Here is a 26,520-nt window from a genome sequence, read left to right on the forward strand (position 1 = left end):
GTTGTGGGTATTCAGGCATACTCCTCACTCAGCTAATCAGTTTGATCTGAGGTTCGTTTTTGTGTGTGTGTGTGTTTTTCTTCAAACATGTCCAGAGAATTTACCAGATATATATTCTAAAACTTCTTATCTTTCATCAGCACCTTTTGACTGGTTTACAAGCATTTAACTGTTACTTCTTCACCAAGCTGGAATGAGACACCTGGCTTTGGTCGATAACCAATTATAACTAAACTCCCCTTCCATCCAACCACTCAATCAGTGTCTCGTCCTCCACTCTACATTCCCGCCCCACCAAGGTCCTTTGTGCTCTACATTTCCTCCCCTGTCCATTTACGTTCACAAACCTATCACCTCTTCTCACATTTTTGCCGAAGTTAATTGCTTTTGAACGAAGCCTGTGTTCACTTATCACTTGTGCCATATAGCAGCTCCACAGGCTGCCCATTCTGGAGTCAACAGGTCAGTCACATTTTCATATATAGCTCCATCTGTTCTTATTTTCATCTCCAATCCTGCTAACTCAATTATAGAAAGTAGGCCTGACTTGATTAATAGGACAGGAGCATTTGTTACCTTGCAGCATGTCGTGTTTCAACAGTGCCAATGTCCCAAAATGCCATCAGGATATTCTCTTACTCTGTTTTCTAATGTGACTCTGAGTCAAGATAAGTGACCAGTGTTTGGTTGAAGAAGTGTTTTAAAGTGGAGAGAGGGAGATGCAGAGGTAGAAGGGTTCAGACAGGCAATTCCAGAGACTCAGCAGCTGAAGGCAAGGCTCTGAATTATGAAGAAGAGATGGACTGGCAGCCAGTTTCTGGGCATGGAGATTTATTGAGGAGCTTGCGGAGGTCAGGAGGGGCAGGGCTGTGGGTGGTTTTATAAACGAGCTGAAGCAGATGGAGTCCAGCGAGAGAGTTGGAGTGGCTAATGGCAGTGTAAGGGTACTAACTCTGCTTCAAGCAGGCTTCAATTATACCGGTGCCCAAGAAGAGCGTGGTGATGTGCCTCAATGAATATCACCAAGTTGCACTTACATCCACAGTGATGAAGTACTTTGAGAGGTTGGTGATGAAACATATCAACTCCTGCCTGAGAAGTGACTTGGATCCACTCCAATTTGCCTAGAGGAGCAACAGGGCCACAGCAGATGCCATCTCACTGGCTCTTCGCTCAACCTGGAACATCTGGACAGCAAAGATGCACATAGCAGGATGCACTTCATCAACTACTGTTCAGCATTCAATACTGTAATTCCCTCAGAACTAATCAATAAGTTCCTAGATCTTGGCCTCAATCCCTCCTTGTGCAATTGGATCCTTGATTTCCTCCCTTACAGAAACCAGCCAATTTGAATTGGCAACATCTCCTCTGTAATCTCCATCAGTACAGGTGCACCAGAGGGCTATGTGCTTAGCCCTGTGCTCCACTAGCTTTGCAGTAATAACTGTGCGGCTATGCACAGCTATAATGCCATATTCTAGTTTGCTGACGACACCATTGTTATGGGCTGAGTCAGTGGTATTGAGGAATCAGCACTGGAGAATCGGGTGGAGAGGGTTAGTAACTTTAAATTCCTCTGTGTTATTATTTCAGAGGACCTGTCCTGGGCCTAGCATATAAGTGCAATTACGAAGAAAGTACGGCAGCACCTATATTTCCTTGGGAGTTTGTGGATTTTCAGCATGACATCTAAAATTCTGACGCACCTCTGTGGATGTGTAGTGGAGAGTATATTGACTAGCTGCATCACAGCCTGGTATGGAAACACCAATGCCTTTGATTGGAAAATCCTACAGAATGTAGTGGATGCACCCCAATCAATAATGGGTAAAGCCCTCCCCACTATTGAGCATATCTACTGTACATGAAATGCTGTTGTAGGAAAGCAGCATCCATCATCAGGGACCCACTACTCAGGGCATGCTCTCTTCTTGCTGCTGCCATCAGCAAGAAGGTACAGGAGCCTCAGGACTCGCACCACCAGGTTCAGGAACAGTCATTACCCCTCAACCATCAGGCTCTTGAACCATAGGGGATGCCTTCACTCACCCCATCATTAAGCTGTTCCCTCAACCAGTGGACTCAACTTTCAAGGCCACTTCATCTTAGGTTCTTGATAGTTATTACTTATTTGTTTATTTTTTTGAGGATGTGACTAAACACATTGATGAAGGTAGAGCAGTAGATGTAGTGTATATGGATTTCAGCAAGGCATTCAGAAGTCTGTGCTGGGAACAAACTGCCGCTGTAAGAATAGATGGAGAAGTGAGTCAGTTTACGAAAACCAAGAGAGGCGTTAGACAAGGGTGCGTTTTCTCCCCTGATTTGTTTAATGTGTACAGTGAAACAATATTACAAAAAATAAAAGACATCTTGGGAATCAAAGTTGGCGATGAAAACATCAATAATTTTAGATATGCGGTTGACACTGTGCTAATTGCAAGTACAGAGGAAGAACTACAAAGCTTAATTGCTATAGTTGTTGAAGAAAGTGCAAAGATGGGTCTATCTATCAATTGCAAAATGACAAAATGTATGGTGATATTCAAAAAGAAGGAGAATCCTATCTGTAGGCTGAAAATAAACAGGGAAGACATAAAACAAGTACAGAACTTTTGCTACTTAGGAAGCTGGGTGGCATCAGATGGCAGGTGCGACATGGACATCAAAAGAAGAATAGGGATGGCAAAAGGCACCTTTACAAGAATGAAGAGTATACTGACCAACACTAAACTAGGCATAAACACGAGAAAATCTGCAGATGCTGGAAATTCAAGCAACACCACAACATGCTCGTGGAACTAAACTAGGCATGACAACCCGCCTCAGAGTACTGAAATGTTACATTTATCCAGTTATGTTATATGGCTCAGAATGTTGGACAATATCTAGTAGCATGAGGAAACGAATTGAAGCAGCAGAGATGTGGTTTTTGAGGAGGATGCAGAGAATATCATGGACGAAACGAATATCTAACGAGTATGTCATGAACAGAGCAAACACAAAAAGAGAAATAATGTATGAGATCATGAAAAGGCAACGTAGCTTCATTGGGCATGTGATTTGGAAAGAGGAGTTACAATGCACGGTAATGATGATGGAGACAGCAGCCGGAAATGAATACCAATGAATTGATCCACTTGACCTGAAATAGGAATGTGTGGACCATGGCAGTCAAAGCTCAAACTGAGCATGGCACCTGATGATGATGATGATGATTTGACAAGGTATCCCATACAAGGCTTATTGAGAAAGTAAGGAGGCATGGGATCCAAGGGGACATTGCTTTGTGGATCCAGAACTGGCTTGCCCACAGAAGGCAAAGAGTGGTTGTTATCGGGTCATATTCTGCATGGAGGTTGGTCTCTAGTGGTGTGCCTCAAGGATTTGTTCTGGGACACCTACTCTTCGTGATTCTTATAAATGACCTGGATGAAGGAGTGGAGGGATGGGTTAGTAAATTTGCTGATGACACAAAGGTTGGGGGTGTTGTGGATGATGGTGTGGAGGGCTGTCAGGTTACAGTGGGACATTGATAGGATGCAAAACTGGGCTGAGAAGTGGCAGATGGAGTTCAACCCAGATAAATGTGAGGTGGTTCATTTTGGTAGGTCAAATATGATGGCAGAATATAGTATTAATGGTAAGACTCTTGGCAGTGTGGAGGATCAGAGGGATCTTGGGGTCCGAGTCCGCAGGACACTCAAAGCTGCTGTGCAGGTTGACTGTGTCGTTAAGAAGGCATACGGTATTGGCTCAGTTCTGGTTGCCTCACTATAGGAAGGATGTGGAAACCATAGAAAGGGTGATTAGGAGATTTACAAGGATGTTGCCTCATGCCTTATGAGAATAGGTTGAGTGAACTTGGCCTTTTTTCCTTGAAACGACAGAGGATGAGAGGTGACCTGATAGAGGTGTATAAGATGATGAGAGGCATTAATCGTGTGGATAGTCAGAGGCTTTTTCCCAGGGCTGAAAGTCTAGCATGAGAGGGCACAGTTTTAAGGCACTTGGAAGTAGGTACAGAGAAGATGTCAGGGTTGTTTTTTTTACGCAGAGAGTGGCTAGTGCATGGTATGGGCTGCTGGCGACGGTGGTGCAGGTGGATACAATAGGGTCTTTTAAGAGACTCCTGGACAGGTACATGGAGCTCAGAAAAATAAAGGGCTATAGGTAACCCTAGGTAATTTCTCAGGTAAGGACATGTTCGGCACAGCTCGTGGGCCTGTATTGTGCTGTAGGTTTTCTATGTTTCTATCATTATTATTTCTTTCTTTTTGTATTTGCACAGTTTGTCGTCTTTAGCAGTTTAGTTGAACTCTCAAGTTGGGTGTTTTTTTTTGATTCTGTTGTTATTATTCAATAGATTTATTGAGTATGCCTGCAAGGAGATGAATCTCAGGGTTGTATATGGTGAAGTATGTGTATTTTGATAATAAATTTGCTTTCAACTTTGAATAAAGTTGTCAGTAATAGATGGTTGAAGGCAGACAGCACCAAGGAGGTGGGGTGCGGGGTTTGTGACAGCAAACATCTAAAGTTGGAAGGTGAAGTTTAGTTTAGGGTGTTTTTAGCATTTCAATTGTTGAAATAACTGTCATCACCGATATTATAATAAAATAACTGGGCCCAGAACACGCGTACTCTTACTATTCAAGCATTCCTTTTATTTTCTTGTACACAAGAAGAACAGCATGGACCCCTGTCACCGTCAACAAACAACTGCTATTTTTATACAGAATTGGCTTATCAGTTATGAATATTGATCATTATAAATTGTATACATTTGAATTCCTTACACGTTCAATCACCATATTCAAAAGAAAGTGTCTTAAAACTTCAAGCAGACAACCAATGGTATTTTGAAGTTAGTAAAGACAATAGAACCTTAGTTATCCTTTTGATATCTTGTCTGTCTCCAGCACTTTATTGTGTAAAGGGACGCTGTGTTTTAGGAAGACCTTTCTGGAGCTGTCTCACTGCAGAGGCCTCACTCGTCTGGTTTGAGTACACAGTGCTGCAGTTAATCCAGCCTATCTTGTCTGCAGTAAAGAGAGGAGTCTCCGACGGTCTCCCTTGACTACAACTACCCCAGGCTATCCTTACTTTAACCTCTACTTCCACACCTTCGCGCAAGGGTGCACTGCTGCTTCATGTTTTTGCTTCTGCACGTGTGTGAGCATGAACTTGTGCACAGACACGGGCATCAATGCATGTCTATGCTTAGGCCCACTTTGCATAAAGATGTTTACGGATGCAGACATATAATATTGTTATGAGTGGAAATTGGTCGATTTAACATGCAGCTGTAACCCATGCGCAGACTGGAGTAGCAGTGGTGATGCAATTAAGGCGAGAAGTTTGGAGTTGCACATGGCAACTATAAATGGCAAGGTGACTTTTTCAATGATGTGACCATCGCTCACTGCTGGGAGATCCTTTGAGACTTGCCATAAATCAACCTTCATGGATGAAAGAGTGCGGACTATATATGAGGCAAAACTTTGCAGAATTCAGACACCTGAAATAAACTGCTACCAGATGATTTACTTTGCCTCATTAGCTTTGAGGTTGCAGGGACGCTTTCATATCACGCTGCAGCCTACAAGCAGCTGTGTGCTAGGAGACCAGTGATGTGTGGATTTTGTGTTGGTATGTGCTGTTAGAAAGAGGCCCAGTTGGAGTAGATCTAGTACTTGAGTTACTTATAGAGGGTTATAGAGTACTGCCACACAGAAGTAGGCCCTTTGGCCCATCTAGTCCATGCTAACCTGATATGCTTAGTCCCGTCTACCAGATCCTGGACCATATCTCTCCAACTTTGTCGCTAGGGTTGCCAACTTTCTCACTCCCAAATAAGGGACAAAAGTAGCAGTCAAATACGGGACACTTATGTTTACCCGAGAAAGACTGCCATAACCATGAAGCATTGCGCGGGCACCTGTGTGCGCATGCGTGACATGCGCAAGCTTGTACGTGCGGATTTTTTTTCCCTACAAATCGGTTTTGGCTTAATATTGCCGATTTTTTTATTATTAATTTTTTATTGCAACACCAACAAATTACATTCAATACAACCAGTTGCCAATTACATTTTGACTGTTAAACCCAGCCACCCCCCAACCTTCATCACCATCCCCCTCCACCCCTCTCTCCCCCCATCCATCTCCCCTCCACCAATCAACTGAATAGTAGTACATACACAGACAAAGCATTCCTATTTTAACAAAAGATCTTTTAAGTTAGATATCAAATTTGTCCACATTATGATTGTGTTTGGTCGTGTATCATTTACTCTTGCTGATGAAAGCTCCAGGTAAGAAATGTCTAAAGAGCTTTGGAGCCAGTGAGTATTTGAAATATCATGGGGAGGTTTCTAGCGCTGGACTACAATCTTCTTAGCTGCAGTCAGGCCTGCCAGCCAGATTTTGCGTGTTTTTTCCATAAGGGAAAGGTGGGAGTCGTCATTTAGAAGATGTACAGCGGGGTCCATTGGTAATTGTACCCCTGTTAGTTCTGTAAGAGTACTGATAACCTTCCCCCACAAATCAAAAACCCCTGGACATTCCCATACAACATGTATAAATGAGCCAATGGCTCTGCGGGGGCAAAATGAGCAATAAGGGTCAGGAACCAGTCCCATTTGATGTCTAATTCTCGGTGTTAAATATGCTTTATGACAAAATTTCAAGTGTATATACCGATGATTTGGATTTTTCGAAGCACCGGCAGCATTATCCCAAATCGCATCCCAGTCTAAGTCTTGTCCCAATTCAGATATGGCCCTATCCCAAGCTTTCATTCCCGATGTGGACATATATTTCTGGGAGTTTAATTTATCATAGATATATGACACTATCTGTCCTAGAGCACTCTGTATCCAACTTAAAATGGGATGGTCCTTTAAATCTGACCCCCAGGGAATGCCGTAGGCTTTACAAGCTGACCTTACTCGAAAATAGAAAAAAAGAGAATGTTTATCAATATTATATCGAGATATCAGTTCTTGAAAGCTAAGGATAGTACTTGCCCCATTAATATCTTGAAGAGTAGTAATACCTTTATCCTCCCAAGTTCTGTTAGTGAATGGTTTCCCCCCAGATAGAAAACGATTATTGTTCCATAATGCAGATGATTTACACCATACGCTTTTAAATTTTAGGAATTTTTCTGCTGCTCTAAACACTTGTAGCATATGGGTTAAAATTGGATCGTAATGCAAATCACATTTTTTGGTAGACATACCTATAAGGAGAAAGTCCTTCAACCTTATTGGTGCTATTAGCTCTTGTTCTATATTTTTCCAGGACGAAACTTTATCCTCCTCCATCCAATAGCTAAGACATTTTAATACAATTGCCCAGTGATACAGTTTAAAATTTGGACATGCCAATCCCCCATCCAACTTTTTGAATTTGCAGAGCTGACCACTTTATATTGGGTCGTTTACCATTCCAAACATAGCATCGTAGTAAGGATTCCAGTTTTTGCCAATACCCTGCTGGAGGTGCAAGTGGGATCATTGAGCTGATAAAATTAATGCGGGGTAAGATGTTCATTTTAATGACCGAAGTACGGGCTGGGACTGATGCTGGCAGGTGTCTCCATCTATTAATATCTTCCTCTATTTTTTTCAGAACTAAGGAGTAATTTGTTTTAGCCACAGATGATAGGGAAGTATTAACTTTAATACCCAAGTAGAGGACCTCATTTGTAACTTTAATCTGGGGAGGAAGAGATACCTTACTTTTATCCGTATTAATCAGCATCAATGCTGATTTTAACAAATTAACTTTGTGTCCTGAAAGAAATCCAAATTGCTCCAGTGCTTTTAAAACATAGGGGAGAATTTGTTGAACATTCGCCATATAAACTAGCATGTCGTCCGCGTAAAGTGATATTGAATGCGATGTTGTACCTATTGTAATAGGGGAGATCTGAGGAGAGCTTCTAATTAAATGTGCAAGCGGTTCAATAGATATATTAAAAATTGAAGGAGACAAAGGGTCCCCTTGTCGTGTGCCCCGTCCTATGTCAAATAACTCTGAGAAACCTCCTCCCACACTTACCCGGGCTGAAGGATTAGCATACAGTGTTCGAATCATATTGATAAATTTATCGCTGAACTTAAATTCTTTTAGGACTCTCCAAAGATATGGCTATTCAAGGCAATCGAACGCTTTTTCAGCATCTAGAAATAGCAGGCCACAGGCAGGTAGGATTTTATGTGTTGCACTCAGTACGTTTAAGAGCTGGCGAATATTATCAGATGCAAGACGCCCCTTGATAAAGCCCGTTTGATCTGGGCTAATTATTTTCCCAACTACTATCTCAAGTCTATTGGCTAAGACTTTGGAAAATATCTTGAGGTCGGCATTTATCAAGGAGATTGGACGGTAATTGGCACACTCCAAGGGGTCCTTACCGGGCTTAGGTATAACTGTGATCAGGGCTGTGTTTAGATCTCTATGGAAAGCGCCATTTCCAAAAGCATAATTTAATGTTTCCAACCATACTGGTCCAAGAATATCCCAAAGTGCTAGGTAAAGTTCCACAGGTATGCCATCTATACCTGGCGTACGGCCCTTATTTGTAGCTTTGACTGCTTTGAGTAGCTCATCCAATGCAATAGGAGAGTCTAGAGTTTTGGTGTCCTCTAACAACAACGTAGGGAGGTCTAATCCACTGAAAAATCTGTGAAGTCATTCTCAGAAGGAATTGAGCCACTTGTATACAATTCTTTAAAGTAATTCTTGAATGTCTCGTTTATTTCCTCTGTTGAAGATACTACTCCATGTTTACCACATCTAATCGCTGGTATAGTTTCCTGTTGTTTGAGCGTCAGAGCTAAAAGATGGCTTGGCCTGCTGCCTTCTGTGTAATATATTCGGTTATATGGATCATATATTCTGCCCTGCTTCTTAATAAATCATTTAATTCTGCTTGTTTTGTTTTGAGCTCATTTTCTTTTGTTATGGTGTATCCCCTTTTGAGATCATTCTCCAAAACCTTACATTCTCTTAAGGTGGAAATCCTTTGAAGCCGGCTTTTATGTAGGTGAGAACTGAATGATATAGCGTTATTTCGTAAGAAACCCTTGTTGAAGGCCCAAATCGCTGTCACGTCTGAGACACTTTTTATTTACATTTATAAATTCTGTCAGTTTTGTTCTCAGTTGTGATAGAAATTCATCATTTTTTAGAAGGGTGGAGTTAAACCTCCACCTAGTAGCCTTATTTTTAATTTTGCCATAATTAAAAGTAGATATGACTGGGTTGTGATCAGATAGATGTCTGGGCAAAAATTCTATTGAGTGTACTAAAGGCAGCAGACCGGAGGATAGAAGAATGTAATCTATCCGAGAGAAGGTTTTATGTCTTGTGGAGAAGAAGGTATAGTCTTTAGCAGACGGATTATGCACCCTCCGCTAGAAAAAGGTTAAGTGCTTTGGAAGCAGATTCTTGAGAGCTTGATACAGTTGAGGAAGATTTATCGAGGTTAATGTTTACCAAAGCATTCATGTCCGAACCAACATACAGTTGGTAGTCACTTAACTTCAGTAATTGTGAGGTAATTGAGGGAAAAAAATTCAACTTCGAATATAGTTGGGGCATATAGGCTAATGAATGCAACTTTTTTTTTACCCTGAATGGATGTGCAGCAAAAAGCTAGACGTCCTTTATTGTCGGCGCCCGTCCTTTCAATTGATACATTAATATTACCTCTCATTACTATCATAACTCCTTTCGTACGAGTACCATCAGCTGATGCCACAACAGGTTTATAAAAACGGTTTTGAACCCTGGGAATGTCATTAGGTTTAAGATGTGTTTCCTGTAACAGCACAATATCTATTTTCTTTCTGCGTAAGAAATCTAAAACCTTTGAACGCTTGTAGGGCGAGTTTAATCCTCTAACATTAAATGATACAATAGTAAGATTTTCTAATTTATCTGTGTTGCTCATCTTCCCCTGGATCTGTTGTTGTAAGTTGGTGGTGGAGCCCCTTCCCACCCCCCTCCCATCACCCCTCCCATTCAACCCTTTGTTTTGTAACATCTGTGAGTGTCACTTAGCAATGTCAGACACTGAACACTGACATCAACTGCCCCCTTCCAGCACCAACAAATTAGAAAGGCAAAGCAGTTCTCATAGATAATCATATTAACGAGACAAGAAAAAAGAAACCTGGACAAACCCGTTAACCTATATAAGTAAAACCATTTCCGTCTCACATATATTATACAGTAACACATGATCAAGATCCCAACAGCTATCTTGCATGAAACTGTTGCTTCAATAAACCATCGCTTAGCGATGGCGCTAATGACGTCTTATCTGGTGCCCAGAAATGTAAACGAGTCTACTGGAGACATAACATTCTAAAGTTAGTCAGAACAAACTGCTGTTTTTCAGCTTCATTCTTGGTGAGGTATTACATTTGGATATATTGAATATTACCTTAAAACTCTGGCCTGCAGTAGTCGGAAACAAATTGGCCCCTTAATTAACTAAATACAAAGGTGCAACGAATAACTTTTGGATAGAGGAATAACCAGAAGACTTCACACCTAGAATGTTAACTTGCCCGTGCCTGATAAATTGCGCATACAGGCTAGTTAGGGCTCTTAATGCTGTTCCATCTCCTCCCGAGGAGCGTGTGGACTTTGCTCAGGGTCTTCCTCCATACCTCCCAGCACCGATGATTTCAGAACTTCTTTCGCTTCCTCTGCCGAGTTAAATGACGTCTTCATGCCCTTGATATTCACTTTCAAAATCGCTGGGTATGTGAGGAACGAGTTGATCCCCTTCTGTCGAAGTTTAGCGCGGATCTCCTTGTATCACTGCCGTTCCTGCATTGTGCCGGGGCTGTAGTCGGCGAAGAACTGCAGCTGGGTGCCATCAGGGAGAGTAGGTTTGGCCTTCCTCGCACCCTCCAGGATAGCCTGCCAGTCGGTGTACCGTAGAAGCTTAAAAATCATGGTCCACGGTCTTGAGGTGTTGTTGGAAAAGATCCTATGTGCTCTTATCGATTTCCAAAGGAGTGCTGTGGGAATTCTTGAGCGCTGGAATCCAATTAGGCAGCATCTTCTGGAGGTAACCTCTTGGATCGTCGCCCTCAGCGCCTGTCGGTAATTGACCAGCCACACGTTGTTTCTCCTGGATCTGTCCTCCAAGTCGTTTAACTTCTTCCATATCTTAGACACCTCCGCGAGACAGGAGTTAGCAACTTTCTCATTCTTGCGTAAGCAAACCTGAATGTTGTCTATTTTGTTGAAGACCGTGTTAAATTTTTTAGCGTGAATGTCCGCTTGCTCCTTTAACGCCTGGAGAATGTTGCCATTCTCTGCCATTTGCTTCTGTAGGGGGTCGAGAGCCTTTTCCAGCAACTCCCTTAGCATGTGGGCTACCGTTTCTTGCAGCGATTCCATCTGCGTTGCCATTGTTTGTTTAATTAGCATAGCTATTTCTTCGGATGAATCGCAAGCTTGTTGTCGTCTGCTGGTATCTTGTTTCCTGGTTGAATTTGTATCTTTTTTTGAAGCCATGTCTTTAGTTAGATCTTTCTCCAACTCAACCTTGTATTAAGACCGTCTATGAGCCCTGAAGAGCTTGGAAAAAGGAGGGTTGTATGTCAGCGCTCAGTGCCATGCTGCCATCTTGCCTCGTGACTCACCGGAAGTCCCTAATATTGCCGATTCTGATACACTGTACATACATTATTTCTACTTTATATAGGCTGTGTATTTATCATATCATTCCTGCTTTTACTATATGTTTGTGTTATTTTAGCTTTTATGTGTTATTGGTATGATTTGGTAGGTTATTTTTTGGGTCTGGGAACGCTCAAAAATTTTTCCCATATAAGTTAATGATAATTGCCTCTGCGCTTTACGTCCATTTCGGCTTACAAATGGTTTCATAGGAACGCTGTACCTTAGCGGGGGAAATACAGGACAAGGGAGGTCCCTATGGGACAAACCAATTTAGCCTAAAATACAGGATGTCCCAGCTAATATGGGACAGTTGGCAGCCCTACTTGTCGCGTCTAAGTACTTATCCAAACTTCTCTTAAATGTTACAATTAAGCCTGCATCTACCACTTCAATCTCTCTCTGACATTACCTTTTCTGAATCACTTGATTTCCATCTCAGAGGATATGCTAGCCACCAATATCCATCTCAAACTCAGATTCCCACAGCTACCTTGATTGTACTTGTTCCCTCCCTCCCACTCTTCCTCCTTTTCGTTCTTCCAGTTTCTCAGTCTCCATTCTATCTGCTCTGATGTCTGCACAGGTGTCTTTCTGTCATCTTTCCTTCTCGTGATCTATGGAATCTCCAGCAGTACAGCTGATCCTTCGGCTGCACTTAATCCATTTCCAAACCTCACCACGTCTCTGATACAGAGCAAAGTCCTAAACCACAAATGAGTGGCTCTGCTGTTGACAGAAACTAAAATGGCCAATATACTACGTTCATCACCCAAGAGGTCAAATAAGATTCTTGCCGATCCAGATTACTTCTGCATTAACAGGTCAGTTGGAGTGCCCGTATGGTACCACCAATGGCTGAAATTACAAAAGGACTTGTGATAGTTAAACACCTTCAAAATTATCCAAGAACAGCAGCAGCTATTGGAAGCTACCCATCAAGGTGTTGAGGATGATGGAAATCAGCACCATTATAGTTGTTTGGTGTTTCTCTCTGGGAGTGCTTGCATTTATATAAGGACCCCCCCCCCCACTCACTTGCCTCAGTCCTCATTGCCACCCCTTCAGTTAACTCTTGAATTCTATTCGCTCACGTTTCTTTGGCCATAGGGGTTCGTAGATGGCATCTATTTTGATATGTTTGTTAATGGACTTATCAGAAGAGAACAAGCTTATAAAATTTTTTGTGCCTGGTTTGTGTTTGGCTATGCCAGAACCTCCTCAGTGTCCCAGGCAAAGTAGTGTCCAGTTAACTTGAACATCACACCATCAAGTGCCCCAACTTTAACTACTACGACTCACCACCATCCTAAACAACTTCGGGAGGGGTAATTATCTGGCCTGTATACATACTTTGATAATAAATGTACTTGGAATTTTGAACTTTGAAACATTCTGAAATGGTGAAAAGAATTTTATGGATGCCAGTTGTTGGTTTTGGATAAAGTGACAGAGTTGTTCCATAGCATCAGGCCATTTAGCCCATCTTGTCCGTGCAGACCATTATACTAAGCACCTTTACCCGCATTTGGTTTGCTGTCTTCTTTCCCTTGGCAATTCATGCATTTGCCTCCACCCCATATGTGGTAAAAATTCCCCCTCAAATCCCCTCTGAGCCATCTATCACTCACATTATGCTTATACCCATTTATTTTAGAGATCTTCAGCAAAGGAACAAGATTCTTACTACCCACCCTCTACCCCCTTCATAATTTCACATAGTTACCTTGGGGAGTAAAAAGAAACAGACTGCAGAAATAGCAGTTAAAGAGAGTGCGGTTCAGGCAGACAAATAAAAGTGCAAAGACCACAACAACACATACAAATGCTGGAGGAATTCGGCAAGTCATGGAAATGAACAGTCAGCATTTCGGGCCGAGGCCCCTCTTCAGGCTGAGTAGGAAGGGGGAAGACGCCAGAATAAAAGGTTGGGGGAGGGTGGAAAGAAGCTAGCTGGAAGGTGGAAGCCAGGTGGGTGGGAAAGGTCATGGTTTGGAGAAGAAAGAGTCTGAAAGGAGAAGAGAGTGGAGAATAGGAGAAAAGGAAGGGCGGGGTGGGGGTGGGGGGGGGAGGGTACCCAGAGGAAAGTAATAGTCAGGTGAGAAGATGTGAAAGGTCAGAGTGGGGGAGGGGAGGAGATTTGTTCATCTGAAGGAGAAATCGATATTCATACCATCAGGTTGGAGGGTACTCAGATGGAATATAAAGTGTTGCTCCTCCACTCTGATGGTGGCCTCTTCTTGGCACAAGAGAAGGCCAAAGATCGACATGTCAGAACAGGAATGGGAATTAAAATGCTTGGCCACTGGGAAGGCAGATGGTGCGGAGGCACTTGACAAAAGCCACAACAAGGGAGATAGAGTTTGTTGTATGAGAGGTATGCCTAAGAGTCTGATAACAGTCAGCGAGAAGCTGCCCTTCTGTCTGGTGGTTCACATTCTCAGTCTTTGGCATCTTCTGCATGATGGAAGGTGGGGAGTACTTGTGCTACCTCTGTGAAAAAGCTGTATTTATGCTAACTGTCACTGATACGTTCTTTCTTTTCTTCTTTTTTTGTGTTTCTGTTCCAGCCTCGGCCAACGGGATGCTGTTTACATAGGCGGACCGCATTTTGGGATTCAGAGATGGATAAGCCACGGGACGTGGTGGACGAGGAGCCTGGGAGTGGGGAGCTGAATGAGGCCGTGGAGGCCGACCTTCAGCGCCTGGAAGAAGAGGCAGAGGAAGGGGCCCGGCCGTACCGCTGCGCCGCTGGCAAGCGGGGAGCCCTCGTGGGTGACGAGGAGGCGCCACTGGCCAGGTCGGCCAGCACTGAGAGCGGCTTCCATAACCACACAGACAGGGCGGAGGGGGATGTGCTCTGCGCCCAGGCCGAGCCCTTCGGTTCCCGGGAGAGATTGGCAGAGAGCGAGGAGGACGAGAGGTCCTATGCCGTCCACTGCCGGCCAGAAGCGGAGGAGTACACGGAGCAAGCTGAGTCGGAGCACGCGGAAGCGGCTGCCTCCCACGCCCTCCCCGGCGCTCTGCGATTTGGTGTGGTAGACCCCGAGGGCCTCATGAGCTCGGCTTACGCGGGCTATGTCTACACCCACCAGGCCTTCCACCACAGCGACGAGGAGCAGTATGCTGAGCCTTACGACGACTACTCGGCCCAGGAGCACGTTTACGAGGAGATCGTGGAGGCTCCCGAGCCGGACGGACGAGGGAACCTGCAGCTGTATCAGCAGGAGAGGGAGGAGGCCGAGAATTACCGCAAGGAAGCCCTGGGTGCCAGACTGCACCATTACGATGAGCGCTCGGACAACGAGTCAGACAGCCCGGAGAAGGAAGCCGAATTTGCGCCCTACCCACGCATGGACAGCTACGAGCAGGAAGAAGACATCGACCAGATTGTCGCTGAGGTGAAGGAAAGCATGAGTTCCCAAAGCCTGGGCCAGGCCTCCGAGGACATGCCTGAGGCCGAACAGAGCTCAGAGAACGATGACCCCACCTCGGCTCTGAACTCACAGTCTGCATCTTCCACAGGTCTAGCTGAAGTAGTGAGGCACACTAGGGAACAAAGGGATGCCATATCGTTAGCAATTAAGGACATTAAGGAAGCAATCGAAGAGGTGAAGACTCGAACCATTCGATCACCGTACACTCCTGACGAGCCTGCAGAACCGATCTGGGTGATGCGCCAAGACGTTAGTCCAACGGCAGATTGTGAGATCCAAATGGTAATGGATGGAGATGTAAGTACACAAAATCTTTGGACTTTGAAAACGTTCTTGAAATTGCAAGGAGCAATTGTGTCAGGTTGGTAGTGTGCGACCTCCAAGGATTGGCACTGAGGACCCAGATTTTCACAATGATTTCAATGAGGGTATCAAATGTAATATGTCCAAGTTTGCTGGTGATACTGAGCTAGGTGACCTTGTAGACTGTTAGAAGGATGTAGAGAAGCTTCGATGAGATATAGGCAGGATAAGTGAATGAAAATTAATGCAACAGAACATAAAGTGGCAAACATGAGGACACATACTCTGGGAAAAAAAGGAAAAAATGGGGAATTCTTTTTTTTAAGTGATCTGTTTAAAGGTGTCGGAATTCAGAGGGACTTTTATGAGAGTTACAAAGTTAGCATGCAAGGACAGAAAGCAACTAAGAAGGCAAACAATATGTTGCAAAAATATTTGGGGACAAGAATGAGAATTTTTATCCCGATTATAGAGGGCTTTGGTAAGACTGTGCTTAAAATATTGTACGTAGGATATACTTCTGGCGGCAGGAGTGACACGAAGGTTCACTAAATTGATTCTTGGGTGGGTGAGTTTGTCCTGTGAGGAGAAGTAAAGCAGAATAGGACAATACTGTCTTGAGTTTAGAAGAGTAAGTGGTGATCTAATTGAATTGTATAGATATAACTGGCATAGAGTTAATGTTACCCGTGGCTGGGTTGTCTAGAACCAGGGGCCACAGTCTCACAGAAAAGAGATCCGTTCAGGATGAAGATGAGAAATTTCTTCACCCAGGGAGTGGTGAATCTTTAGAATTAATTACTCAAGGTGACAGTGGCGTCTCAGTGGCTGAAAGTACTCAGGACAGAAAAAGATAAGGATATTAGGCATATTAAGGGCCATAGGCCTAGTGCAGAGAAGTGGTGTAAAAGATCTGTCATAATCTTGTTGAAAGCTGGAGCAGGCATAAAATCTTGGATGGTCGATTCCTGTTTCTGCTTACATTCTTATTCCTGGTATTTTGCTAGAGTTATTTCGGGATCCCTTTTCCCCATTGAATTTGCCTCTATTTGTTCTTGAGGCTAACGAAACAAGAAAAAGTTTTTTTTTTAGAAAACAAAGGAATAGCCCCAGTCAGCAAGCCTAAGCCATCTTAATTGGTCATGATGACTTGAGTCTCGGTGTCCACTTCCGCCCTGCTGCAGTGAGCAGTGTACTCACCTCTGGGTTAGAAGATTGAGTTTATGTCCTACTCTAGAGACTTGAGCAGAATCCCAGGACATCACTACTGAAGGGGCCATTGTTTTAGGATGAAAAATTAAAGCAAGGCCCCATTTGTTTCCTCAAATGGATGTAAAAGATCCCACACTCTTCTGAAGAACAGCAGAAGTCCTCCCAGCATCCTGACCAACATTTGCCCCAACCTACAGTACTAAACCTGAATATGACTTATTATTACATTGCTTCTCGATGAACCTCTGGAAATGGCGCATGAGTAGAAACAATATTCAAAGATTCAAAGTACATTTATTATCAAAATATGTATGCAGTATACAACCCTGAGATTCATCTTCCCCACAAACAGCCAGGAAACAAAGAAAACCATGGAAACCTTCCAGAGAGAAACACCAACCCTCCCCCACGCGCAAAAAGGGAAAAAAATCGCGCAATTGGCAACGAAAAAAGAGCGAAAAGCACAGAATACAAAATGCAAAAGTGAGAGTTCAGGCATATTCAGTTCAGTTCTCCTTACTGTTGCAAATAAAATTTAAGGACTGAATATTTTTATCATGTTGTGAAAGATGATGTGTCCTAATGATCTTTTTGGCCAGTTTAGTATGAAATGTTATTCATTGTTTGTGGCACCGTATTTTTACACAGCAACACCCCACAAGTGGCAGTGTGATAATGACCAGATGATCTCTTTAAGTGATACTGGGTCAGGAATAATATTGACCAAAGCATCATAGAGAACAGTATTTATCTCAGACAGTAAATAATGCAGTTTGTACAAAACCAGAAATCTCAGGCTGCTGCAGTGATGTTCATGTCTCTCAGATGGTGCCTGTATTTGTTTTAGTTTCCAGTGTTTCGTTCTTGGGAAGTTTTATAGTTACCTGTGCAAACCAGTATTAATTTTTGCCTGGCAGTACTTTTTACATTTCCCAATCTAATCTAGTTCAACTTGGATGTGATGGGACTGCCACTTCAAGCCTGTTGGTTCTATGAAACAACATACATCAAAGTTGCTGGTGAACGCAGCAGGCCAAGCAGCATCTATAGGAAGAGGCGCAGTCGACGTTTCAGGCCGAGACCCTTCGTCAGGACTAACTGAAGGAAGAGTGAGTAAGGGATTTGAAAGCTGGAGGGGGAGGGGGAGATGCAAAATGATAGGAGAAGACAGGAGGGGGAGGGATAGAGCCGAGAGCTGGACAGGTGATAGGCAAAAGGGGATACGAGAGGATCATGGGACAGGAGGTCCGGGAAGAAAGACGGGGGGGCGGTGACCCAGAGGATGGGCAAGAGGTATATTCAGAGGGACAGAGGGAGAAAAAGGAGCGTGAGAGAAAGAATGTGTGCATAAAAATGAGTAACAGATGGGGTACGAGGGGGAGGTGGGGCCTTAGCGGAAGTTAGAGAAGTCAATGTTCATGCCATCAGGTTGGAGGCTACCCAGACGGAATATAAGGTGTTACTCATTTTTATGCACACATTCTTTCTCTCACTCTCCTTTTTCTCCCTCTGTCCCTCTGAATATACCTCTTGCCCATCCTCTGGGTCACACCCCCCCCTGTCTTTCTTCCCGGACCTCCTGTCCCATGATCCTCTCGTATCCCCTTTTGCCTATCACCTGTCCAGCTCTTGGCTCCATCCCTCCCCCTCCTGTCTTCTCCTATCATTTTGCATCTCCCCCTCCCCCTCCAGCTTTCAAATCCCTTACTCACTCTTCCTTCAGTTAGTCCTGACGAAGGGTCTCGGCCTGAAACGTCGACTGTACCTCTTCCTATAGATGCTGCCTGGCCTGCTGCGTTCACCAGCAACTTTGATGTATGTTGCTTGAATTTCCAGCATCTGCAGAATTCCTGTTGGTTCTATTCTCATTTCAGAGAGCTAGCTGTGTATGATTATAGATGGTGGAAGTGAAATCGTCTCTCCTTCCTGAAGGACATTTTCTGCATTTGTAGCAAGTCTGTTGAATGTACTGAATGTCTCTCAGCGGAGTGTCACTCTGCAAGGTGTATGTTAAGACTAGATGTATTGATACACATGATTCACTCTACAGCACTCCCTCTTGCTTTGGAGACACAAGAGGTTGCAGATGTTAGAGTGTGGAGCAAAATCCCTTTGCCTCCACAGATGTTGCTTGTTCCTCAGTTCTTCCAACAGTTGTTGATTTTCTCTTGGTTTGCTGGTTAAAGTCCCACCATGAAATTCTGGCCTCAAGCAGAAGTGCAATACTGATGGAGTGCAGCACTGTAAGAATAACTGAATCTGAACGTTCTCTGGGGTGCGAAAGACCCTATGGAGACCTCCTCCCTGCAGAGAGTAGTAGGGGAGTCCTACCCACGGTCCTGCAGCCTGTATTTATCCCCAATCAACCTCATTAGAATAAATCTGTTGATCGTTCTTGAATTGCTGCTTTGGGGATTTCATGCATGAATTGGATTGTCCGATGTAAAAACAAGGTGTACTGCTAAATCTTTTATAAGCTGCTGGTCAGACATCATTTGGAACACTAAGCAGTTCTGAGCTTCGTACCCATGGAAGGATAGACTGGCCCTGGAGAGCATCCAGAGGAGGTTCATGAGAATGATCCTGGGAATAAATGACCTAATGAATGAAAAGTATTTAAACCATAAGACATAGGAGCAGAATTAGGCCATTTAGATAGACATAGACATACTTTATTGATCCCGAGGGAAATTGAGTTTTCTTACAGCTGCAACCAAGAATAGAGCATAAATATAGAAATACAAAAACCACAAACAATCCAACAACAATATGCAAACGATGCCAGATGGAAATAAGTCCAGGACCAGCCTATTGGCTCAGGGTGTCTGACCCTCCATGGGAGGATCTGCAAAGTTCGATCGCCACAGGCAGGAACAACCTCCCATGACGCCCAGTGTTGTATCTCGGTGGAATATGGCCGGAGTCCAACAGCAAAAAGTTCAATATCCGGGCTACAAACACGTTCCTCGATCGTAATATGACCAGGATTGCACCATCCGTTGTTAACCTGAACAGCAAGCTCCCAACTCCTTTATGCTTACCACTCACAGTGCACTTCTGGTCAGCCCGAATGGTCTGGAAGCCCTCCATGGAAAAATTTTGGTCAGGTATGTCCACGTGCAGTCCAAGTGGAGAACTCCTCTTCTCCATAAGTCTCTGTTGTCTCGACCTGGTCCTCTTTCCTCGCCTTTTTGATCCCCCTCTGCATCCTCTGTGTGTTTTCCTCCAGATTTCAGCCGGGGTGTCCGCCGCTCTGTTCGCTAAACCGGCTGGCATAAGCGCAAGCAGCTGGTCCCTGGAATAAACAATGCGACCATACTGCTGCCCCACTAATGAGACGTGTCCGAATGTAACTATTTCCAGCGCTAAAAACCCAAATAAAACTCTCTCCACCAGCATGTTAGGGTGCAGCTTCAACGTGTTACCGTGAAAAAAATGCAACAAATAACTAAGTTAAAAAAGTAAGAAGAAAAAAGTAAGAAAACTAGTTGGAACAGCTGTAACAGGCTGCATGCACGACCGGCGCATGCGCACAAGTCCCATTGGGTCTGCTCTGCCATTCAGTCATGGCTGATCTGTTTTTCTCCTCTTCAACCCCATTTCCCTGCCTTCACCCCGTAACCTTTGATGCCATGTCCTACCAAGAACCTATTAATCTGTGCCTTAAGTACACCCAACCACCTTACCTTCACAGCTGCACGTGGCAACAAATTCCACAATAAAGAAATTTCTCCGCATCTCTGCCCCTCTATCCTGAGGCTGTGCCCTCTTGTCCTAAACTCTCCCACCATGGGAAACATCCTTTTCACATCTACTCTGTCTAGTCCTTTCAACATTCAAAAGGTTTCAGTGAGATTCCCCCCCCCCGCCCCATCCTTCTAAATTTCAGCGAGTACAAACCCAGAGCTATAAACGTTCCTCGTATGAAAACCCTCTCATTCCTGGAATCATCCTTGTGAACCTCCTCTGAACCCCCTCCAATGCCAGCACATCTCTTCTAAGATAAGGAGCCCAAAACTGTTCACACTACTCAAGATGAGGCCTCACCAGTGCCTTATAAAGCCTCAGCTTCACATCCTGCACTTGTATTTGATGGCTCTGAGCCTGTACCCAATGGAGTTTGGAGAGATGTGGAGGGAGTTTCATTGAAACCTACCAGCTACTGAAAGGCGTGGATGGATAGAGCATGGAAAAGATGTTTCCATTTGTAGAAGGAACTAGGATTTGAGGGCAGAATAAATGGACGTCCCTATAGAACTGAGATGAGGAAGAATTTCTTAAGCCAGAGGGTGGTGAGTAGAATTTGTTGCCACAGAGGGCTGAGGAGACCAAATTACTGGCTTATTTAGGGCAGAAATTGATAGGTTCTTGATTGGTAAGAGGATTAAAGGTTACAGGGAGAATGCAACAGAATAAGATTGAAGAGAAGGATGATTGAATGAGCAAACTCGTTAGGCCAGAATGGCTCAATCCTGTTCTTGTATCTTATGATCTCCTTTTCCCGCCTTATCTCAGTGAGTACACAACATCATTTTAGGGTTGTGTTGCATTGTGGAAATATGTTATTTTGTCAGAGAGAAGTGGTGAGACAAGGCATTGAGTTGAGTTCATGGTACCTTACAGTTCCTAGATTGGTTGCATCATAAAGCACCAAAACAGGCCCTTCAGCCCATCAAGTCAGTGCCAACCATCAAGTAGCCATTTTCATTAATTAATCGGTACAGGTTCTACCACTCATCTACACATGAGGCAATATATAGTGGCCAACGAACCAACCAACCTGTATGTCTTGGGGATATGGGAGGAAACTGGAGTACCTGGGGAAAGTATGCAGCCACAGGAAGATATGCAAACGTTACACACACATCAGAGGTAAGATAGATTGCAGGGGCAGGTCTCCAAAGCCATGAGGCAGCTGTGCCATTGTGAAATGAGGGAAGTAGACCTGAGTTTTCACAGTTGATATTGCACCTCTGGAAGCAGTAGTGATCTCCTCTGGAGCTGTGGATGAAAGTTTCTGTGCAAGTCAGGGGATGTTGCCTGAAGATGGCAGTGTGGTACAGCAAATGAAAAACACGAGATTCTGCAGACACTGGAAGTCCAGAGCAACACTCACAAAACACTAGAGGAACTCATCAGGTCAGGCAGCATCTGTGGAAATGAATAGACTGTCGATGTTTCAGACAGAGACCCTTCTTCAGGACTGGAAAGGAAGGAGGAACAAGCCAGAATCAGAAGGTGAGGGGAGGAGGGGAAGGAGGACAAACTAGAAGGTTAAAGATTAAGCCAGGTGGAGGGGGGAGGAAATAAGAAGATGGAGATGATTGGTGGAAAAGTTAAAGGGTTGGAGAATCAGGAACCTGATGGGAAAGGAGAGTGGACCATGGGAGAAAGGAAAGGAGGTGATTGGCAGCTGAGGAGAAGAGATGAGAGGGGAACAAGAGTGGGCGGAATTGAAGAGGGAAGGAGTAGGGGAGAAATTACCAGAAGTTGGAGAAAACAATGTACGTGCCATCAGGTTGGAGGCTACCCAGAAGGAATGTGAGGTTTTGCTCCTCCAACCTGAGAGTGACGTCAGTATGGCAGAGGAGGAGACCATGGACTGACATGTCGGAATGGGGTTTGCAATTAAAATGGTTGGACACTGGGAGATCCTGTATTTTTGCAGATGGAGTGAAGGTGCTCAACAAAGCCGTCCCCTAATCTACCTCGTGTCTCACTAATGTGGTGGAGGGTACATCGGGTACAGTAGATGACACCAACAGATTCTCAGCTGAAGTGTTGCCTTACCTGGAAGGACTGCTTGGGCCCTGAATGCAGGCGAGGGAGGAATTGAATAAACAAGTGTAGCACTTCTCCTACTTGCAGGGATAAGTGCCGGGCCAGAGATTAGTGGGGGAGGGATGAATTGACAAGGGAATCATGGAGGGAGCAATCCCTGTGGAAAGCAGAGAGTGGGGGTGGGGGGGAGTAAAGATGTGTTTGGTTGTAGGGTCCTATCAGAGATCTCAGAGGTTAAGGGGAATGGTGTATTGGATGCAGAGGCTTATGGAGTGGTAGGTGAGGTCAAGAGGATTTCTATCCCTGTTAAACTGGCAGGAAGGTGGAGTCAGTGCAGATGTCAGGAGGCGATGCGGATGAGGGCAGATAAATGGTGGGGGATGGGAAACTTTCGAAGAAGGAGACTGAAAAGGAAAGCTGCATCTTGGAAAGAGGTGCAGCAGATACAAAGGAACTGAGAAAATGGAGTGGAATTTTTTATAGGAGATGGTGGGAAGAGGTAAAGTCAAAATAGCCACGGGAGTTGGTAAGTTTATTGAAGATATCGGTAGACAGTTTGTCGCTAGAGATGGAGACAGAGGTTGAGAAAGAGGAGAGGGGAGTCAGAAATGGTCCAAGTGGATTGAAGTATAGGGTAGAAATTGAAGGCGAAGTTGATGAAATTGAGAAGCTCAGCATGAGTGCATTAAAAACATCACCAATGCCGTATTCAGTGTAGCACAAAGAGCGTTGGGAGCATTTCCAGGGAAGACTTGGAACATGGACTGTTCCACGTATCCAAAGAAAAGGCAGGGCAAGCTGGGGCCCATGTGGGTGCTCGGGGCTACACTCTTGAGTATGGAGAAAGGGAGAGGAGAAATTGAGAAATTGTTGAGTGTGAGGACCAGTTCCACCAGATGGAGGAGGGTGATGGTGGAGGGGATCTGAAACAACAGGAATTCTGCAGATGCTGGAAATTCAAGCAACACACATCAAAGTTGCTGGTGAATGCAGCAGGCCAGGCAGCATCTCTAGGAAGAGGTACAGTCGACATTTCGGGCCAAGACCCTTCATCAGGACTAACTGAAGGAAGAGTTAGTAAGAGATTTGAAAGGGGGAGGGGGAGATCCAAAGTGATAGGAGAAGACAGGAGGGGGAGGGATGGAGCCAAGAGCTGGACAGGTGATTGGCAAAAGGGATATGAGAGGATCATGGGACAGGAGGTCCGGGGAGAAAGACGGTGGGGGGGGAACCAGAGGATGGGCAAGGGGTATAGTCAGAGGGACAGAGGGAGAAAAAGGAGAGAGAGAAAGAATGTGTGTATATAAATAAATAACGGATGGGGTACGAGGGGGAGGTGGGGCATTAGCGGAAGTTAGAGAAGTCATTGTTTATGCCTGGCTGGGTTTGTTGTTGAGAAAGAAGTGGAGAGTTTCATGGCCACCTTGATGGGGGATGGAAATGTATAAGGACGGGACATCCATGGTGACAGTGAGGCGATCGGGGCTTGGGATTTAAAAGCAGTGATCAGAGCCAGGTAATTGAATTTTTTGTGTATTACTGTGTGTGCAGTGTACACAGGTGAATGCCTGATGGCTGGAACTGTGCATCCAAGTGACTAATTCATGCCCCTGTTCCTCTGAGTGCTGTGCTTGAAGGGCAAAGGTATAAAACAAGGGAGCAAGATAGATGAGGCAGGCCAATCAGTAATTACCAGCCTAATGACAACTGGCATTTATATAGATCCTCTGACCTTGCCGAAACAACTTGGGTGTATCACTATCAAAGGAAAGCAGTTGTTGGGTGTGTAAGGTAACTTTAGGATAGCTGACAGTAGAATGCCTGAAAAGATAGGTTTTAAAGAGAATCTTATAGGGGGAGAGGAAGGCTGAGGTTGGCAGAGGAGTTTCTGGAGTCTTGGGACTCGGAAGCTAAAGATAGAGTGTTAGAAGTTGAAGATGCACATGAGGCCAGAACAGGAGGAGCACAGGGGCCTTGGAGGGTAACAGAGTGAACAGAAAGTTCGTCCAACCATCCGAGAAGTTTACGACTCCTGCTTCAGTATGATGAGGCATTTGCTAGTTAGACTCGGTATCCCTAATTATCCTGGAATTAAGGGGCTTGCTGGACCATTTCAGGAAGCAGCTGCTTTGTCATGGATTGGAGTCACAACCAGGCCTGAGCAGTTTACCCCCTTTGTAATGTGTTAAACCAGACTGATGTTTGAGGTAGATAGGGTTGTAAAGAGAGCTCTTGGCACATAGGCCTTTATATACATATCAGAGTATCGAGTACGCGAGTTGGGATGTTTCAAACTTGTGTAAGATGTGAAGGATGTGTGCTTTTCTGGTCACCTACCTACAGGAAAGATATCAATAAGATTGAACAAGAACAAGGATGTTGCTGGGATTTGAGGATCTGAGTTGTAGAGAAAGGTTGAACTGGTTAGTACTTTATTCCCTGGAGTGTAGGAAAATGAGGGGAAATTTGATAGAGGTGTACAAAATGATGAGGGGTATAGATAGGGTAAGTTTTTCTGCTGAGGTTGAATGACACTGGAACTAGATTATTATCTGTTTAGGGTGAGAGGTGAAATGTTCAAGGGGAACCTGAGGGAGAATTTCTTCACTTGAAGGATGCACTAAAGATGCATTAAATTAAATTTTATCAACAACTTGTGTCTTCAGGTCACCAGCTTTGGTTTCTGGGGTACCAGTTCAGCAAGTTGACAATCTAACTGTTGCATTCTGCACCCTGTTTTGTTTTTAATGGTCATTTTCGAATGATTCTGAGACCAAGGTATTCTACTCCAGACATTTGAGTGAACCTTGGTCCTGGCCAGCTGTCACCTGCATGCTGATATTCAATGGCTAATTTTAACGTGCTCCCGGGCATCTGCTAGTATTAATAATATATGAGCTACTCCTCAAAGGAACTGCAGTGTCTCCTTTCACCTCCTGTTGTGATATGAAATAGGCTGCTGGAGGCAGTACAGTGATACAGCATCTCATCACCACCTCATAACCTTTTGCAGAGAATTGCCCACAACCTTCTAGCACAGAACCTGGCTGCAAAAAAAAACAGAACATGCTGGATGAACGCAGCCAGTCGTGAAGCAGTTCGTGGAAAAACTAGTCAGCATTTCAGGACAGGGGCTGTTTTTGGAACTGGGGGGACAAGAGCAGAGAGGGTATAGTTTTCAAAGCAGGGCTGATGAGGAGAGGGGTGTGTGGGTTGAAGGGAGAACACAATGAACTACCTCACTCCTTCCACAAGTACTATTTTTAAAAATTGACACGCCTTCCCCCAGTTCTGAGGAAGATTAGATTAGATTAGATTCAACTTAATTGTCTTTGTGCCGAGTACAGATACAAAGCCAATGAAATGCATTTAGCATCTGACCAGAAATGCAAAGAATAGTGTTATTTACAAAATAACTGTGAATAAAAAAAGTGCTACAGCACACAAATATAAAAGTACTGAGACAGTACAATACGGATGCAATACTGCCTGGCGCTGTGATGTGAGGTTCGGCAGGGTCACAGCCTCAGGGAAGAAGCTCTTCCTGTGCCTGCTGGTGCGGGAGCGGAGGCTCCTGTAGTGCCTACCGATGGGAGGAGAGTAAAAAGTCCATGGTTAGGGTGAGATGCATCGTTGATAATGCTTTTCACCCTGCCCAGGCAGCGTTTATGGTAGATGTTCTCAATGGTGGGCAATTGGGTGCCGATAATCCGCTGGAATTCAGTGACCTGAAACATTCATTGGTTTCTCCTTCCACAGATGCTGCCTGACTGGCTGAGTTCTTCCAATATATCAGTTTTGTTTGGGATTCCAGCATCTACAGTTATATTTGTTTCCCACAGAAACTGGCTATTAGGTGTAGCTGGCCTCTTCCAGTGTTTTATGTTGGATAGAAGCTATGTCTCACTACTGTATGCCACCCAATTGGTATATTGTCCTAGATAAAAGGGTTAAAAAACAATGACTAGTGTCATTGGTGGCTTACATACGCAGTTATACTGCCAACATTTCTGGGGTTAAGTGGAGAAAGATACATCAAGTTGTCCACTTCCTTATCAGGGTGTTGTGTG

General features: G+C 44.3%; 1 protein-coding gene across 10 annotated transcripts in view; it reads left to right on the plus strand.

The window, feature by feature from the left end:
- The window catches only part of LOC134347038 (amyloid-beta A4 precursor protein-binding family A member 1-like), a 199,336-nt gene that overhangs the window by 90,520 nt on the left and 82,296 nt on the right, over positions 1-26,520 (plus strand). For all 10 annotated transcript variants that reach the window (XM_063049055.1, XM_063049057.1, XM_063049056.1 and 7 more), the window contains one exon: positions 14,288-15,451. In XM_063049055.1, coding sequence (XP_062905125.1) covers positions 14,288-15,451 — 1,164 coding nt within the window. The remainder of the gene's footprint in view (positions 1-14,287; positions 15,452-26,520) is intronic.

The sequence above is a fragment of the Mobula hypostoma genome, chromosome 5 (genome assembly GCF_963921235.1).
Source record: "Mobula hypostoma chromosome 5, sMobHyp1.1, whole genome shotgun sequence".
In the NCBI taxonomy this organism is placed as follows: domain Eukaryota; kingdom Metazoa; phylum Chordata; class Chondrichthyes; order Myliobatiformes; family Myliobatidae; genus Mobula; species Mobula hypostoma.